The sequence below is a fragment of the Arvicanthis niloticus genome, chromosome 2 (assembly GCF_011762505.2).
Source record: "Arvicanthis niloticus isolate mArvNil1 chromosome 2, mArvNil1.pat.X, whole genome shotgun sequence".
Classification (NCBI taxonomy): Eukaryota; Metazoa; Chordata; class Mammalia; order Rodentia; family Muridae; genus Arvicanthis; species Arvicanthis niloticus.
In genome coordinates, this window is record NC_047659.1 from 132,489,759 (window position 1) to 132,509,323 (window position 19,565).

Genomic DNA, 19,565 nt, shown 5'->3' on the forward strand with positions numbered 1-19,565 from the left:
TAGCTCAGACGGCTCTGTCAGGGACCAGCAGGTGCAGGTGCCTTTAAACTGGCCTTCTGCCTCGTTATCTCCTGTTCCCATTCATGAGCATGGGTTAGCCAGTGGAACCTTCCTAAATGCAGATCTGGACTTATCTCTGCCCTTAATTGAGGAAGCCCAAAGACTCGATGTCAGAGGACACTGCTGGTGGATTTGGGGCAGTGGCTAGGTACATGGGTATCACTGGCAGAGAGAGCCACATAGGTGAGGAGGAGGAGGCACATGTTCACTGAGGGACCAGGGAGAAGCAAATCAAGACAGAATCCAGCTGTGATGTCCCCATGACTGAGCATACATGCATCCACTCAAATGAATGTGTGGTGACACTTGTGACGAGGTCCCTGAAAGGCATGACAGTGTCCATGAGGGTGATCATGGGAGCCCAGGTTTAGGCAGTAGCATCAGGGCCTCCTGGAGGCAAGAACATTTGAGCAGAGCCTTAAAAACTAAGGAGGAAGCTGGAGAGATGGCTCAGCAGTTAAGAGTACTGGCTGCTCTTCCAGAGGCCTTGAGTTCAAATCCCCAGCACCCACATGGTGACTCACAACCATCTATAACTCTAGTCTTTGGAGATCCAATGCCTTATTCTGCACCATCTTCTGGCCTCCGTGAGCATTGCATATGTATGGTACATACATGCAGACAAAGCACACATTTGTGTAAAAAAATAAAATAACTTTAAAAGATGTTTTTTTCAGAGGTTTTTTTTTGACAGGGTTTCTCTGGGTAGCCTTGGCTGACCTGTAACTTGCTCATAGACCAGGCTGGCCTTGAACTCAGAGATCTGCCTACCTCTGCCTCCTGAGTACTGGGATTGAAGGAGTGCAAAAGCTCTCAAGTTTAGAAACATGTAAAAGTCTAGTATAGATAGGTCATTTTTTTATTATCAGCACTCACTAGCACCACTCATGGCCGAGGACAGCTGGTTCTTCCTCAGTTCATTCCTACCCATCAAATCTGCCCCTAGAGCCTCTTGACCCCATCTCTCATTTATTAAGCTGAACACAGGAGGCCCCTGAGCCCTTCTTGGCTCACATAACTCCCAGGATTCCCTGCTCCTCAGTCATCTACCCCTTTTGACTCCAACTTTATTCCTGCTGTGACCCTAGAAAGCAAGAAAGAGCTCATAGCACCTGTGCCTCTTGAAATGTCTCTGAACATCAACACACACACACACACACACACACAGGCACACACACACACACACACTCATACATCTTCTGTGAGCACAGAAGTTCTGACGTGGCTAGTCACTGCCTGTTCAACACTTCCCTCCCGTTTTTCAAAGACACAGAAAGATAAGTCACAAAGATTTAGCAAAGCAAGACAGGTGACTATGCTGGCTCCCTGTGGTGTAGAGAGAAGACCCATACCTTATGGACAACGTTGTAACCACAGGCGAAGAGACACGGTCAGGCCACACCACACCAGCCCCTCTGCTCTCAATAGTGAGGAGAGCTGATGGTGTAAGGCTCAGACACACCAGGTATGGGCCTGCTCCTGCCTAATACAGACCACACACAGGGAACAGTGGACCTCATCTGCCTGAGTGATGTGCCCTTGCCCATCTGCCATGCCTAAGACACTGCAGCACTGGGGCTGGGGTCATTAAAAACTCTGCCCAAGAATGTAGATGAAAACCCAGCCCAGAGAGTCAAGGTCACAGTGCCACCGCCTCACTTCCCTATAGTAGCTTACCTGAAAGTCAGTGAGACTTTGACTAGCCTCCTGAACAGTGCTGACTGTGGCCACATCCTTATTCCCATTTGCTTTGGCTTCTGCTTTCCTACAGCAGTAAAGCTGCCCTGGCTAGAGACCCTGGTAGCCTCCGGTTTGTTAAATCCATTGCTATGTGCCATCTTTCTCATGCCTGACTGACAGGTTGGCCCCTCCCTTCTTCCAGAAACTTCTTTTTCTGCTCCTCTGTGTGACATAACTTCTGGTGTCCTTTGTGCCACCCACTCGTGCCCCCTCTGTGTGTCTCCTTTCTGTATCTCCCCCCCTCCTGTCTCTGTGTCTCTCAGACCCTCCCCTTCTAGTTGGGTCTGGGAAGGTCAGCTAAGTTCACCTCACTACTGTTTCCTGCTCTTAGCAGCCAAACTGGTCTACCAGACACTTGCAGTTCCTCAGGACTCAGGCGTGACATTCAGGCTCACTAGTCCTGTCCTGCCCGGCCCTCTAGCTCTTCCTTACCCCAAACTCTGTTCCTCCCTCCCACTGTCCACGACTCAGTGCAGGACCCTGCTGCTCTCCTAGTGTGGCTTGGACACTCTACCTTACAACCTTTCAGTGTGTGTGGAGCAGGGTGTGGAGTTAACTCCATGAGGCAGGCGTCACCATGCTTGTCACTCTAGCTCCCTGATGGCTTCACACGGTGTCTGGTATAGATCAAATGATACAAATAGACACGATGACTGTCCTACCGGCAGCAGTAGGGATGGGACGAGCACTCAGGGTGACAGATATGAGAAGACAGAGAAAACCAGGACCGTCCTCAGGCACGTACCTCTAGAATTCTAGAATACACGGTGCTTGGCTCTCACGGACCTTCACGCCCAGCTAGGTGTTGGCCGGTCGTCAAGGATCAAAGCAAAGATCTTAACAGGTGTAGTTTACATGAAAGCAACAAAAGGCTAATATCTATTCCACACACTGTTAGCACGCGCTTTGGAGAAAAGACAACAGCAGCCTAAGGGGCTAGGAGTTTCTGTCCGCTCTCCAGTGTGCGTTGGGGACACAGGTTGCAGCACAACGTTGCTTGGCCAGGAAAAGCCTCCTGGGGAACTTGAGGCTTGAAACAGGTCTCCCGGTGATGAGGAAGTAAGCAGGGTGAGCACCCCTTTCCATGGGGAAGAACACCACAGCCTAGGGCTCATTAACAGGCTGTCCACACTCAGCGTGAGTGACTTTGGAAGTGGCTGTTCTGTATTCTGAGCGTTCCTGTTGCTTTAGCTTCTGTAGTCCAGTTACAACAACCAAAAATGTCAACAGATTCCCCCAGGGCACAAAAATGCACTCAATTATACATCGGTCCAGAAGTGAGAGCCCACCTGAATATTCAAGGAACAGTAATGAAGGGGGCGGGTGGGAGTGAGTGGGAGAAGAGGAGTAAGGAAGGAGACCAGAGAGGTACCAGGCTTTGGGGTTTAAGGCTGTGGTGGGGACTGTAGCTTAGGAAGGACTTTGGATCTTGGTTGCAATCAAGTAGAGAGCTAGCGCAGGCTCTGCAAGGAGGCCTGCAACCCAGAGATGGAAGTCAAAGTCCAGGCAAGCCCCCATTCTGACCTCAAGGGAAACCTCCCATCCCCAGTGGAGCCTGCCAAGCAGCTCAGCTGCCTGTTTGCAAACCTTTCTTTAAAGACAAAAACAGCCCTGAAGGGGACAAATGGCTTTCGATTCACAACCTCCCTGCTGGGCCTTCATATTCATAACAAGATGATCAGTCTAACTGGGAATGGGCTGTTGCTTTAAAGGATAAATTAGTGAGACTCTTAACTCAATAATTAAAACTATGACGGTGCTTGGCCTGCAGGGATAATGTACTATTATTATAGTCGTTTGTTTCAATTAAATGCTTGCTGGTTTTACAATAGCAGCTGGGCACCTGTGCACTGGAGTAATAACTCTGAACAAGACATCTACATTTCAGGAGGAATTTGTCAGCCTGCAAAGGATCTCCCGCCAAGCATGAAAGTTTATTAGAAATACTTGCCAACGAGGCTTGCCAGCAAGGGGCAGGCACTGGGGGAGGCTTGCTATTGGCTCTCTCTCTCTCTTTTTTTTTTTCTGGCAAAAGGGCTGCGTGTGTGCGTGTGTGTGTGTGTGTGTGTGTGTGTGTGTGTGTGTCCTTAAGCCTATAGATATTTCAGAGAGCAGAATGCCCGTGGGAAAGCTGATGTGGGTGACTTAAGACTTAATTGTGACATCCCAAGCAGTGATTCCAAGGATGACAGACTAAAAGGCTGACCCACCTCGATATATCAACATCAAAGCATGCTGGGTATCCGTGAGCATGTCACTTACACAGCACAAGTGTCCTTATAAATGTGATTAAGCAGAAGAGACCTTGGCTGGCAGGGGGCTGTGGGCAGTCAGACCCCCCAGGAAACAGACTCATCAAGGAGGCATGACCTTTAAACCCCACTCAGCTTTATGCATGTACCCATGAGAAGGGACAGGATGGGGGCAGCTATGAGCAAAGGCACTTCCTGGAGATGAGTATGAGCGAGCTGTTAGAAGCCAGTGTGCTCAGTAACAGGGAAATAGAGTATCAAGGTTCCAAAGTAGCCTTGGCCCCATGTCAAAGCATTTCCTACCAGGACCATCCACCTTCTGTTTCCAAGAGAGGCTGTAGCTTGAGGTTAGAGCTAGACCCCAGCAATGGCCAGGGCAAGGCTTGGCTCAGGGTAGCAGGTATTTGCTCTCATGAGGGGCAGGAGGTACAGCTAAGGACACAGGCCTGGGAGCTACCCAGACCTTGGTGTGAACCTTAGCACTAAATGACCTTGAACAGTAACTGTCCGTTCTGTGCTTGCATTGTCACATCTGTAAAGTACAAGATACAGCAGACTCTCCTTCCGGGACAGGGTGAGAATTCAGTGTGGTAAGCAGGATGCTGCCTAGTGAGTGGAGACTGCCAAGTGAAGGGTGCATAGAGGTACCACTGCTATTTTTAATCAATGGTATTCAATTAATAAGGAGATTGACACTATATACCCATGAGCTAAAGGCCCTCTGGTCTTCTTATTGGCACATAACCCCAGCCAGTCATGTGCCTGTCACCTGTAACTGCCTTTCTGCTATAGCTGCTCAGTTAGGCAGTTATAACAGATCTCATCTGCCCGCCCAAAATATTTAATATCCAACCATTTGGAGGAGCTTGTTAGCTCCTGATAAAAATTAATGTGATGACTATTTGTGACACGCCAGCCCTGGGCCAGGCTTCATACTATTATGTATGTCATGAGAGAAGTCTCCCTCCTGGCTACTCTCCCCAACTCCCAGAGCCTCGTTCAAACTCACAACATGAGCAAGTTCATGAGAGAGGAAGAGAGAGACTTCTGGATGATTGTATGATTCACCCTGTAGAACGTTACCCAAAGGGCGGGCTCAGCGTCACCCTGTTTCCCTGTCAGAGCTGTTGGGATTTATGTGGACACAGTCAGAGGATCCTGGGCAACAGACAGGTGGAGTTCTGACTCGCCTCTTTCCTAGTGGTGGGATTCTGAGAGAGTCACCTGAGCACAGGCTCCAGCACCCCAAGTTTCAGTGGCTTCAGAATAAGTTGGGAGGAGTGCGTGCATCCATCAGAGAGTTATTCACAAGCTCCCAGCATAGCCCTCTGTGCATAGTTCCTGCACATAGACGGTGCACATATGCCCGCACATGTGCAATGAGACCACAAACATAGTGAGAGCTCAGTAATGCAACGCTAAGCATGGCATAGTAACCAATTGTGACCGCTCTCTCTAGTCAACGGTGCTAATATCTGTTGCTACCGGAGATAGTCAAGGGATTATAAAATAAAACGCTGGCCAGTGGCTTCTAGCCCCCATTTTGGTTTCTGCTGTGGCTCAGAATTTAAGGAACTTTAGAACCCACTTCCACCCAGGAAAGGACTTATGTGACAGAATTTAACAGAAAGGAGTGTCTGTAGCTTACATGGGGAAAATAAAAGGACAGCTCACTCCCTTGGTCTCCTCTGAGGGAAGGCAGGATGGGATTGGCAGAACTGAGAAGAGGTGTGATTTCCCTAGTGGGGGGACTCTCAGCACCCAGCACACTCCCTAGAGACTGCAGCTGGGCATGTGTGAAAAGCTCCCGGCACTCTACAACTGTGAGAATCTATTAAGTCTAATTAGGTTTGCAAGGCTACCACCTTCCTCTCTCCTCTGCCTGGACCTACAGGAGCGGGTGCAGGTGTGGCTACCGGCTGGCCGGCCGTATGTTTGCACGTGGGAGCAGAAGGGGACCTCAAGCCGTGGCTAGCATCCCCTCAGCAGGGTTGTGCCAGCCAGGCCCTCACCCTGATGCAGGTCTCTGCACAGTGAGCCACCAAGGGCCCAGAGTAGGATCTGGGAAGGGGACAGCCGAGGAGGCCTGGGAACTGCTTTGGACAATGTGGAGCTCAGGGAGGTCCATGACAGGGGAAAGCTCTTCTCTAGAGAGAAGCCCTCATGACCCCAGAGAGTTCTGCATCAGTCAAGCCTCAGTGGGGTCTGCTGCTGGGCAGGCTTGGGGATTGCTGGACAGTTCCTATTTAGCCAGTGACACCTCTCTAAATAAGGAGACAGGTGCCAGTGTCCTCAACACTGAGATACAGGACATTGGCATGAGACAGGGGCTCAGGTCTGGCCACTGCAAAGCTCCTGGCACTAGAAGTCTCAAGTGGCAGGCCTCTAATTAGGGGCATCTTTTTCACTTTGGGGAGTTAGGACTGAGTTCGTGAAGTAGTACCCTAAATAGTCTAAGACGCTTGGTGACTGTGCTCACGTTTCATCGGTTTGTAGCTACATATTGTCCCTGTAGAAAGTCCCATGCCCCTGACCAACTGTGAGAGCTTCAGGGCTCTCTTTGCTGATGCATAGCACTGAAACCAAGCCCACCCAGAAGCCCTGAACGGCCTGCCTGCCAGTGTTTGCAGAGGAAGCCGTGGGTAAAGTAGGAGCGAGCTCTGTGGTGAGATGGACATCTTCCCAGCTGTGTTCTTGCCGTGCTCCACACAGCCTTTTAAGGAATGTTAGGGAACCCCCTGAACGATTATGAAAATCTCTAGGTATAAACAGGGTGTGTTATGATACATAGTTGGTGGCGGGCAATGGTGGACCCATGTCAAGGTGCTCCCCGAGAAATCACACCATTCGACAGAAAGTGAAGCCAGCCGAGAACATGTGGGAACAGAGAGAGAGAGAGACAGAGACAGAGACAGAGAGAGACAGAGAGAAAAGGAGAGAGAGAAAAGGAGAGAAAAGGATGAGATAGTAAGCAGTCTTTTTATACACTACCCTGTGCTCCACCCACACCTGGCGGCAGGTGATGACGTAAGCTGTTGCTAGGTCCCTGGGAGGAGCCTAGCAACATTTCCTGTAAGCTAACAGGAAGCCTTCGGTGGACCCAACTGGGGGGGGGGGGGCGGATGGGAGTCAGGGGGAGCCTTTCTAACAAACTGTCCACGTGACAGGAAGTTCAGAATCAGGACAGAGTGTGTTCAGGTAAGTAAGTGACACTTGATATAAAGACCAGATCAGCTTCAGACTCTGAGACAGAACCACGGCAGCAATGACCAATATGCAAAGGCCAACGGCTCAGGGTTTCTTCCGAACTCCGAACTCACCACACGGGCCAGGATGACAGAGCCTATTAATGATCCAGCGCATGTTTAATAGGTGGGGGCTCAAAGAAAAATAAAAGCGACAAATAAATAGTGGTAGAAAAGTGTCACTCTTGTGAAGAAGTAGAAAATGCTGTGCTCAAAGGGATCCATGACATTAAGAATGTTTCCTCTGGGGCTGGAGAGATGGCTCAGCGGAGCACCGACTGTTCTTCCAAAGGACCTGAGTTCAATTCCCAGCAACCACATGGTTGCTCACAACCATCTGTAATGGGATCTGGTGCCCTCTTCTGGTGTGTCTGAAGGCTGCAACAGTGTACTCACATATATAAAATAAATCTTTTTTTTTTTTTAAAGCAAAAGAAAATATATTAAAAAAGAATGTTTTCTCTACGGATATAGATAGTGGGGCATTTTTATTAAATCTCAAAGAACCTTTAAAGTTTAAAAAGTCAGTCTTGAGGCTGGGTGATGGCTCAGATGGTGCAGTACTTGCCTTGCAAGCACGAGGACCTGATTTCCAACCTCAGAACCAAAAAAAAAAAAAAAAAGCTGGGTGTGGTAGTGACATGTGCCTACTGTGCAGGGGGTAGAGACAGGTGAATCTCCAGCTTAGCCTCATTAGCCAGTGAGAGGCCCTATGTCTGTATACAAGATAGATAGTGTCTGAGACATGACCCTAAGATTGCCCTCTAGTCTCTAGAGGTACCCCTCAAACACACATATACACACATGCACTGGAGATTATATATAATATATATATATATATATATATATATATATATATATATATATATATATGCATGCATGCACATGCATATGCACCAAACTTTACTTACATGAGGCAAATGAAAACTCGTTTGCGGCTTCGTTTTCCCTGGCTTGCTTGGAACTCTCCAGAACACCAAACTAGTTTCAGACTCTGAGATCAGCCTGCTTCTGGTTCCCAGGTGCTAAGGTTAAAGGCATGTAACACCGTGCCCGGTACATGCACAGTTTTAAATCGAGAGTAAATGGTAGAAGGGTCTGGCTTATACATCTTAGAAGGGTGACTTGTGGGAAGGAGAAGCTTGTGAGAGGTTTGGAACTCACCGTGGAAGAGTGACAAGGACGCTTGGTGTGTCCAGGGCTAGGGAAGGGATTTTGGGAAGGAGGAGAGGGAGGCTATCCCCCTATCTGTGGCTTGCTTAGCTACAGAAATGATAATGCCATGTGCTGTTTTGGTAAAATTAGGACAAGATTTAGGGAGGAATAAGGCTTCCCTTCCTATAGACCCAGTCTTAGGTGTTTCAGGAAGGGAGTGCCAATCACGTATCTGAATATAGAGTCTGGAGCTAGCCTGGAGATCAGGGCCCAGTCTTTGGCATCATCTCATTGAAATCTTTCATGACATGTAACACAGCCAATTAAGCCATGGAGGTGCCAGCCACTTCTGCATCCCAGACTCCCCAGAACCCATCTCGCTTGAGTTGAGTATTCTGCTTTGACACGCCTCTGTGATCACCCTTCTGCACCAGCCCGGCTTTTGACAGGATAGATGCTTCGGGAGCCAGTTCAGCTCCCCCAAATCTCTCTCAGAAATCGCCTCTACTCTGTTGCCTTTATTCTCCCACGCTTAGCATGTCAGAGCAATGCTATGAGTTATACAAGCGGATTTAAAGGTATGGGGCTGCCCGTGTCCGTTGGAACCCTCTTCTGCTCCTTATCCACTCTGGCTCATTCACCCACACTGGGGAGTGAGGCTGCCTCATCCTCTCTGACTTTGAGAAGAATTCCTTTACCTGAATAAGCCATTTTCACCTCACTCACCTAGTAAGCCTTTAAAATGGAGTTTAAAACTCTGTTCATCTTTATTGTACAATTTTCTAAAGGTAACGCACGACTCTCATACATGTTTAACACACAAACATATTAAAACCACACTTAAGGTGGAGGAAGCCAGTAAGATATTACACTCAGTTCAGAGGAGTGTCTGAAGAATACACACACACACTTAAGCAACCAGGGATGTTTAAATACATTAACTAAGAACTAGAAAACTGGTTGATATCATAGAGCAATTAAATTTGATGATTGGGATTATTTTTATCTATAGTGTGGCATCAACTATATCTCTACCGGAAACTTTATTTGTGTTTTGATGGATAAGAATCAGTTGTTTTCCACCTGATACTCATCCACTGTTGATATTACAGTTTGGGTCTTAAAAAAATCTTTCAAAGCAAAAAAAAAAAAATCTTTCAAAGTCCCATTAACAGAAAAAATGGATAGCAAAATGTGGTATGTTCATAAAACGGAATATCATTCAACCTTAAAAAGGGAAGGGAATTCTGACTCACACTACAATGTGTATAAATCTTGAGGTCCCTGTGCTAAGTGTAGTAAGACAGTCACAGGGAGAGACTTACATGGTTTGATTCCCTTTATCTGAGGTACTTAGGGTAAAATCAACAGGGATGAGGAAATGGCTCTGTTGGTAAGTTTTTGCTGCACAAGCTTGAGGACCTGAGTTCGAATCCCCAGCCACAAGCAGGTGTGTCTGTGAATAGCAGAAACAGGCTAATCACCGAGGCTTGCTGTCAGTCCACCTAGCTCCAGATTCAGTGGAAGCACCATCTCAAGAAACTGTGTGGAGAGCAATAGAGCAGGATGCCCAATGTCCTCCTCTGGCCTTGAGGCACAACCATCCCCATACACGTGTGTACACACGTCCTGCACACACATAGACCACATACAAAGAAAGGAGAATCGTGGTTTCCAGGGACTCTGACAAGGCCGGTATGGTAAGCTATTATTTAATATAGGTAGAGGTAGTGATGGAGGCATGGTGTATGTATAACACTGAGATGAAATGGTTGCATCCGTGCAGGTGAGTTGGCTCAGACGATAAAGACACCTGTAGAGAAATCCTAGCAACCTGAGCCTGACCCCCAGGACCCACACAAAGAACTCACCTCACAGAGCTGCCCTTTGATCTCCATATGCACACTATGGTATATGCTTGTACACACAGCCTACACAAACACAAAAATGATAAAAATTGCTACAATACAAATTAACCATAATATAATTTTTAATGATTTAAAAAAGAGTTGCAATAACTCCTTTCTCCCTACAATTTACAAAGTTGTAGAATTATCATAAGCCTAGCCAAGTTCAGAGGGGACATTCAGATTGAATTAGATAACCTCAGAGGTCCAGAGGACAATACATAGCAGAATGTCATTTGTCTTTGTCAACGTCTTTCAGAATTTTTCCTGCAGTGTGTGTGTCCTCGTGTGTGGGAGAGGTGAAGATTGCTGGGTTCCAGGAGGTGTGCACTGTGACGTGTTGGGAATTGTGCACTCATTCACTAAGGATTGAAGGTTGTTGGTTTTGTTTTAGGTTTGAGTTGTTTCAAGAGAGTTTCTAGCCCAGGCTGCCCTTGAACTCTATATATGGCTGAGGACGATCTTGAACTTCTGATCCTGCCACTGCCTCCTGAGTGTTAGGGTAACAGACAAGCACACAAAATCCAGTTTATGAGGTGCTGGGGATCAAACCCAGGACACTGTGCCACATCCCATCCTTCCAAAGAGCTGAAATCTGCTGCTGTCCACGCCCACTAGTCCATACCCAAGTGACCTAACTGACTTATGGATGGTGTTCTGCCTCACCAGTGATCAGACTTAGAATGTTTCCCACATAGGGCATTTACAAAATAATAATAACTTTAAGTACCTTTAATTTATCAAATATCAGCAAGGTAATAAGTCACAAAGTCAGGAATATAGGATTGCAGAATTCTGCCACAGGCAGCTGAGAAGAAAAATATAGCACACCTTAACAAGGAACAGCCAGTTTGCACTGGAGGAAATCATGTCCATTTCTTATTTAAAACTTAAAAGCTAGGCATGGTGGTACACACCTATAACTCAAGAGGCTGAGGAGGGAGGAGACAGTTTAGAGTTACCTGGACTGTATAGTAAGACCCTGCCTAAAAGAAAAATAAAAAAAAATCCACAAAGAAGAAACGGCATGTTCATATTGCTGGTAGACAGGGAGATGCCTTAGAGATTTAAAACTTGCCACACTAAGGAAGTTGGCTTACTAAGCCTATATTTTGGGTTTCTGATTAATGTACTAATGTGAATCCCAGTGTATTGAGAACGGGGTTGCGGACCAGCGTTCGCCCAAACGCCATTTGCATGATGTGCATCTGAAACCATGTGGGATGAGAACAAAACCATATGGAAACCATGACAACGGCCGATAGGAAAGGATGGAAGGCAGAGACAGTCACTGGAGCAAAGATGCTTTAATGAATAAGGAACAGTCTTCATGAACACAGAGCATTCTGGGATGTCTGAGCGCTGACCGATTTCATGTGGCGTACCTGAAGAAAACCTGTTCGTGCCAAATGCTCTGAAGAACTGATGGAGACATGGGAGGATGGAGGGCTTTAGCTCAGTCTTCTCAGTCTCGCAACTGATGTCAAAACAGTGCATTCAATAGACATGGAGGGTTTTTATATAGCACACTGAATATTATTTCTTTTTACATGAAATTTTTTTGCAAGATGTAGTTCTGTTCTAAGGAAAGCTTTAGTGTGTTCCCAAAAATGAAACTCTAGGGTTCATGTTCCCCAACCACAATAACAATAGGACACATTCCATCAAAACACTCTTCCAAGCAGCCTGAAAGTAAAAGACAAAATCCAGTCTTCAGTTTTGAGAAGCATGCCCAGAGCAAAGCTGAGATTTTCCTCAAGGAAAGCATCCCCTGTGGAGAGCAGAGCAGCCCAATCAGCACACAGAAGTCTTTGTTTGGGGGGCAAGGATGGAGGGCAGCCATCCCATTTACTGTAGAGTTTAACAGCTTCCGTTGCCAATACCCCCAGGAGACAGGAGCATGCCCCCAGTGGTGAGACGGAAAATGTCTTTGTAGACATCTTCAGATGTTCCCTCCTGGTGAAGTGGCTTCCCTTGACCTAGATCTAGATGGTTCTGAACCAAATAAGGCAAACATGCAATAAATGGCTTAATTTGAAAAAGCTGTATCAAAAATAACCCACGACGCATGATGGATTGACTTACTGGACAGGAGGTCAGGGTTCGGGAAGGATCAGGGAAGCTGCTAGATTGAACTTTTAATGGAAGAGCTGCTTCTTCTGATGCCCTTCTGATGCCCACAGGCACACACATGTCGCACAGACATACATGAAGGTAGTATATCCATGCACATACTTTTTTTTTAAATCTCAAAATAGTAACAGTAAGCATGGGGGCTGGAAAGATGGCTCAGCAGATAAAAGGCCCTTCAAGGGTCGACCTCTGACCTCCATAGGTGCACATATACACCTACATACCCACACATATGTACATCATACAAAGATGTTTTTTTTTTAAATCATGGTTTTAATATTTTCCCACCATCTTTCTTGGCGTTTAGTATATCTTTGTATTCTGGTTTTTATTTAAGAATGTTTGATACATATTTTTTAATTGCTATTTGAGTTGCTGAAGTGTTTCATAAGAGGTTGTTCAGTGAATTTTGGCTTAGGGCTAGGACAGGATTTCCAAACGCGTCTGAGACGGTGCTAAGCATCCTTCTTCTGCCAACCTAAGCTATGTATGGATGCCAAGCAGAGTTTCAGCATCAATGATTATGGAATTCAAAATATCGATCAACTCTGAGACATGTTAAAGATGCTCTCCATCCTGCCTGCCAGAGTTCAGCCAAGATTCAACTCTTCATGCAGTAAGCACACACACTTCATCAGGATGGACATTTGCCCGCATCTTCATGTGTACCAAAGGCTTGTTTTCGGATAACTTCCCTCACGGTTTCTCAGCAGTGTTTGATTCGTGTGCCTGTTTTATTCTGCTGTATACCCAGAACCGGGTAAAAGTTTCTTGGATGATAAAAGGGTCATAAGTGGAAGATAAGACTTAAAGCGCTGTCTAGCCAAGCTCATGTGAGGCTAGAGAGCCAGAATAGACAAGAGCATCTGAAGAACACGATCAATGCTAGTCAGTAACCGGTACCTACTGCATCAGGCCACAGCCCGCCAAAGGACATTTGGGAGGACTTTGGAACGGGTAAAGATTTGATGATATTTGGATTCCAAAGAAAACCTTGACAAATTCTCAGAAGTATAAATGGCACATAGGATGGACATTCACCACTTCGGTGACTAGAGATTCAAGACGAAGCAAAGAGAAGCAAAATTAGCTGCTTCGAAATCACTGGAGTCCTCTTTAAATCGCTTCTTTGTCAAAGAAAAAAAAATTAAAACATGGAATACCTACACACAAGAGAGATCAATAACGAAAGTCTTACAGAATATTCTTTGGGGCTGCAGAGATGGCTCCACAATTAAGAGGACCTTAGTTCAGCTCCCAGCTCTCACATGGTGGCTCACGACCATCCATGACTCCAGTTCCAGGGAATCTGATACCTTCTTCTAGCCTCTGAGAGCACTGGGCACACAAGCTCTGCACAACCATGCATGCAAGCAAAAATACCCATACACGTAAAATAAATTTTAAAAAAATCAGCATTCCTACAAGGCAAGCATCTATGAGAAAGGCCCAGGAAATTTTTAGCATTAAAATATTGTTTTAACTGTAGGGGAGGGTGTGTGGAGGCATGCGTGCATAGTGAGTGGCGGAGGTCAGAGGTCAGCAGAGCTTCCCTCTTCTGCTCTCCTCAGTTTTCTTTGTCCGTTTGTGGGGGAGGGGGGAGGGGCTGCGCGCGTGCACATGTGCACACTCACGTTTACATGCGTGTGGGCACTTGTGAGTGTGAGTGTGCAAGTGTTAGTGTGCAGGTCTGAATCTGATGGCGGGAATTATCCTCCATCGTGCTTCTGCTTTATTCCCCTTTATTCATTGAGGAAAGGTCTCTCAATCGAGCCCAGAGCTCACAGATATGGCTCATCTTGCCAGCCAGCTTGCTCTGAAGATTCCACCTCTCCCTTCAAGGCTGGAATTACAGCCGGCCACCACACTCCCACCTGGCATTTACACAAGCTTTTTGCCCCTAAGCTTAATCACTAAGCCATCCCCCTAGACCTGGCCCCCTGCTCTCATTTTTAAGATGGAGTCTCTCGCTGACCCTGAACCTTGCAGTTCTTGAAGAACCTTGAAGGCCCCAGCATTCAACTTTCTCCATTTCCTCCTTCCCTGAAACCCTCCCCCAACCCCCAGCCTCCCAACCCCGATGCCAGGATGCAAGGTGAGGATGAGCACCTAGGTGCCCCTTTTACATGCATTCTAGGCATCCAAACCGTGGTCCTACTAAGTGCCCCCTTTTACATGCATTCTAGAGATCCAAACCATGGTCCTACTAAGTGCCCCCTTTTAATGCATGCTAGGGATCCAAACCGTGGTCCTACTAAGTGCCCCCTTTTACATGCATGCTAGGGATCCAAACCATGGTCCTACTAGGTACCCCCTTTTACATGCATGCTAGGGATCTGACAGTGGTCCTAATGTTCACACAACGTGAACTCTACCCAGTGAGCCATTTCCCCAGCCCCTAAACATTATTAACCGTAAAACAAGGGAAATAAACACATTTTGAAATATAATTCAAAATTGAGGGAGAATCAACAATCTTTACAAGCCAGGAGAAGGGGTTAACAAAGATGAAATTAGATATTAAATCGTTAGAGAACAGAGAAGGAGGGATCATTTTGAGATCGCGTTTGTTTGTGATCGAATCTCACTCTGGTGCTCTGGCTATTCTGGTATTACAAGCATGTGCCGCCGTGTCTAGCGTGAGAGCTGATTCTTCTGAAGAGAAGTTTTAAAGCCCCATAAAATAGAAAGTCAATTTGCTGCTTAATGAAGAAAAGGGTGAGAACATGCAGGCATTTACCACTGGAAATCAGACAGTAAATATTAAATGCAGAGGAAATAAAAATAATTCTAAGAATGTTCACAGGGGCCTCAATGAAACATGCATTTACACGGTGTTTGGGTCACGAGTACACACTGTTCTAATTCCGTGTTCAGTGTGGGAATGCTCCCATGTAGAAAATGATTAGTTTTCTTGTATCCTGAAAATAACCACTAGGCGGGAAAAGAGGAATAAAGTCAGAAGGTAACTGATGAATAAGGAAAAACCTGCTAAATGACAGCCAGAGATTTTTTTTTTCTATTCAATGTATTGAACAGACTTCGATGCTAGAAGACTTACTTTGTGTTTGAGTGGATTTGGTCCTTAACTGTGGAAGGTAATTTGATTATGCAGTCTACAGATGAAAAAACTGAGGCCCAGTGAGGTCAAACTTGGCCAGGACCAGGCACCTGGCAAGGGGCTGAGTTCCTGGCATCTGTCTTCTTTGCTGTTCATTGTTGCACAGCAAACAAGGCAGAGCTGTGTTCGCCATGGAGCTTGTCATGAGATGATGTCATGAGATGATGCATTCACAGCTGGACCAAGCTCCTATATGGGCGGCATGCCAACCATCTGCCCGCCCAGGGCAGATGCCAACAGAATAGCAAACTGCCAGGGGGCCCTGGGGGCTTTGCAGGTGCTCTGCATCACGAAGAGGTCAGGGGAGACTGGAACTCTACCTTGAAATTCCCCTATGAGGGTCTCGGTGGGAAGCACAGCCCAGCATGGAAATGGCCACTTGCCACCTCTCACCCAGATGTCCCTTACTGCAGGTGTGGCATCTGTTGAGGCAGAGCCTTCTAACACAATCACCCTGTCCTCTCTCAGATCCAGGAAATGGTCCACTCGGAGGTAGCAGCCTATGACTCGGGCCGGCCAGGGCCGCTGCTAGGCCGCCCGGCGATGCTGGCCAGCCACATGAGTGCCCTCAGCCAATCCCAGCTCATCTCCCAGATGGGCATCCGGAGTGGCATTGCCCACAGCTCCCCATCACCCCCAGGGAGCAAGTCAGCCACCCCCTCTCCATCCAGTTCTACGCAGGAGGAGGAGTCAGATGCCCATTTCAAGGTGCGTGATGGGGAAGGGTGTGGCTTCAAGGTGCCTCCCCAGTGAAGAAGGGGCTTTGCCAAGTCATGGCCATCTTTGCTGGGTACCATGTGGATCTCTGGTCAGAAGAATGGCACCTGAGCCCTGGGGATATCAGGCTGTGGCTGCTAAATCTCCTGGAGACCCCTTCCTCCAGGCACAGTGGAGCCCTGAAGAGATTCAGGACTGAGCCACAGTGTCCACGACAGGAGGCCCAAGACAGGGTTCTGTGTGCTTCTCCTCATTCTGGTCCAGGATCATTCTTAAGATAACTTGGCCCACATCACAGGCCAGGTGGGGGTAATTGCCTTCCCCCATCTCCCTCACCTCCTCCTTCCTCCCTCCCTCTCTTCCTCCCTGCTGTCACTGTCTTGCCTACCTTTGTTATTCCTGGGGACTTAACCTAAATCTTTGCTTGTGCTAGGCAAGTGCTCTATTGCCAGCTGCACCTCCATCCCCAGGGATCGTCTCTGTCTTCTTTTTTAGTTAACAAACACTTCTGAGGTCTGGAGATGCAGCTGAATTGGTAGTGTTCTTTTAACACACCACCAAGCTCTGAGTTCAGTCCCCACACCATGTAACTGGATGTGGTAGTGCATGTCTGCAGTCTCAACACCTAGGAAGTTGGAGTGAGGAGGGGAGGTCAGAAGTTCAAGGACATCATTGACCCTAAGGACATCTTTAGCTACATAGAAAGGCTAGCTTCGGCTAAGTAAGATCCCATCTCACAAAAAAAAAAAAAAAAAAAAAAAAAAAAAAAGAAAAGAAAAGAAAAAGAAAAGAATCTATAACTTCTGTATAACCCACAGACCAGACACTTTTATAAGCACTTAACAAATATCCATTCTTCTAGTCTTTGTAACAGTCCTACATGGCAGACAACATTCACCATCTCCATTTCATGGATGGGGAAACTGAGGCACGGAGGAGCTAATTACCATAGCAGTCCTGCACAGACAAATGCATACCCAGGTGGCCGCAACGCAATCTGGCGTGTCTGGCCCTAACCACTGCCATGCCATATCCAACAGCCTCTACTCTATCAACCAAACCTTCTGCCTTCAGAACAGAAGACAGGAAAGTGTTTGCTATATAAGCAAGAGGACCTGAGTCCTGGCACTGGGGAGGCAGAGAAGGCAGGATCTCTGGGGCTTTCTGGTCAGCCAACCTAGCAGACTGGGAGCCTCTAGGCAGAAAGAGAGAGAGAGAGAGAGAGAGAGAGAGAGAGAGAGATTGATTTTCAGTCTTCACTTTGCCAAGACCTCACCAAGGGCTGACTGATGAAAGCCTGGAAAGTCCTCCAGGGTCACTTGGAACAAAGCCAGCATGGCCATAGGCCCTGCCAGATTCCCTGCCTCTCAGACATGGGGTCTTGAGTCTGTCCACTGGCCCAGGACCTGCCATCAGTTGGTCATGCTGTCTTTATCTCATTGGCACACAGAGGCACAGTATTCACTGTAGGATCCAGGCCCTGGTTCAAAGGCCCCAGTACCTGGTTAGCCTAAGATCCCCACAGAGAATGACTGGGGTCTGTGAGATGTGTCTCAACCCCTCCCCATCCTGGAAACCCTAAATCAAGTATGTCTGAGACCACAGATGGAGAATCTGTTCAGGAGGGTCCTCTGACATGATGGCAGCCATGTTATCTTCCCCTCTTCCAGGCATCACAGGATCCCAAGGGTAAAGCCATTGTCTAGAGTCTCAGCTGACATGCAGTGAAGGTGGCCTACCCTTTGTAGTTAGAGGCGTTAGTTGGATATTGTTTATGATCATGATGGAAAAGAGAAAAACATGGAGTTAGATCCTGGAAACAGGCCCCCAGCAGCTGGACCTTCTTGTTCTTGCAGAGGGTCCATCCGGTGCACGTAAGACCACTTCATTGTCTAAGAGCAGAGCCCATAAAGTCACTTCATTGTCTAAGAGCATGGAGCCTTGGTTTCTTATTTTCATTTTGTGATACAGGGTCTCTTTATATTGCCCACACTGGCCTTAATCTCTCAATCCTCCTGCCTCAGCTTCCTGAGTATAACAATTACTGGCATGCACTGCCCCGCCTGGCTTTGGCCCTCTGTTGACTTTATTATTCATTGTTGATCAGCAGACTTTGAAAGTCTGTGGAGACAGATGTTAACATGGGAAAAGGGGAGGTGCTAATAAAACAGAAAGGGGTTTGTTTAAGTTTTGAAATGATAGAAATACAGATGGTTTCTGCCCGTAGGGAAAGGTAGAAAGCCCCAGAGTACTGCTTTTATTGCTGTCCAGGGCACTGGCCGGCCTCACTGTAAGTTAGTGTTCTTAGCTCAATGAACTCCAGGAACTGTCATAATTCTCTGAATGGACATACATGTGGGTCCTACCTAAAGAGTTATACCTCAGGTGGCCACCCAGTGTGCATGACCATCTGTCTGTCTGTCTGTCTGTCTGTCTGTCTGTCTGTCTGTCTGTCTGTGTATACCTCTGGGTCCCTCTGACCCTGAGATCTGTGTCTCTGTGTTGTTCTTTGTATTTGTCTCCTGTATTTCTCCATATGTGCCTCTGTCTATTTCCATCATCATGTATACGTGCATGTACCTGTCTGTCTGTCGTCTGACTTCACGTGTTCATGCATGTCTATCTGTGTGTATGTGTCTGTTGCCACCCTCCTCCAAGTGCATGACAATGTATATCAAGCTGCCTAGGTATGAACCCCTGTAGACCATCCCTGTTACTGCTTGGGAGAGAACAGGACTGGTCTGAGGTAAGCTTCTGAGGAAGCCTAGTTTGGCCCAGGTTAGCTAGGGCCCCATTAATCATGAGGCCCTTGATTTTTGTGGTTTACTGACTCCTCTCATCTTGCAGATCTCTGGAGAGAAGAGACCCTCAGCAGACCCAGGCAAAAAGGCCAAGAATCCAAAGAAGAAGAAGAAGAAGGACCCCAATGAACCACAGAAGCCAGTGTCAGCCTATGCTCTCTTCTTCAGAGACACTCAGGCTGCCATCAAAGGGCAGAATCCCAGTGCCACCTTTGGGGATGTGTCCAAAATAGTGGCCTCCATGTGGGACAGCCTGGGAGAAGAGCAGAAACAGGTGAGCTTCGCTGTCCCTGACATTGGTCCCTGGAACCAAGGGTGTAATGTCAGGCTCAGCCTCTGGAACTAGAGACTTCTGCAGGGAACTCTCTGCTTTGTTTGCTTGTCTGGAAGCTAGGGGACAGAGTTCCTTCTGTCCCTGGTGACTTCCAATACTG

The 19,565-nt window shown here is 47.2% G+C and overlaps 1 protein-coding gene across 7 annotated transcripts in view; it reads left to right on the top strand.

Annotated features, from left to right (window-relative positions):
• The window catches only part of Tox2 (TOX high mobility group box family member 2), a 120,150-nt gene that overhangs the window by 93,415 nt on the left and 7,170 nt on the right, over positions 1–19,565 (top strand). For all 7 annotated transcript variants that reach the window (XM_034493740.2, XM_076930189.1, XM_034493739.2 and 4 more), the window contains exons 4-5: positions 16,082–16,321; positions 19,178–19,405. In XM_034493740.2, coding sequence (XP_034349631.1) covers positions 16,082–16,321; positions 19,178–19,405 — 468 coding nt within the window. The remainder of the gene's footprint in view (positions 1–16,081; positions 16,322–19,177; positions 19,406–19,565) is intronic.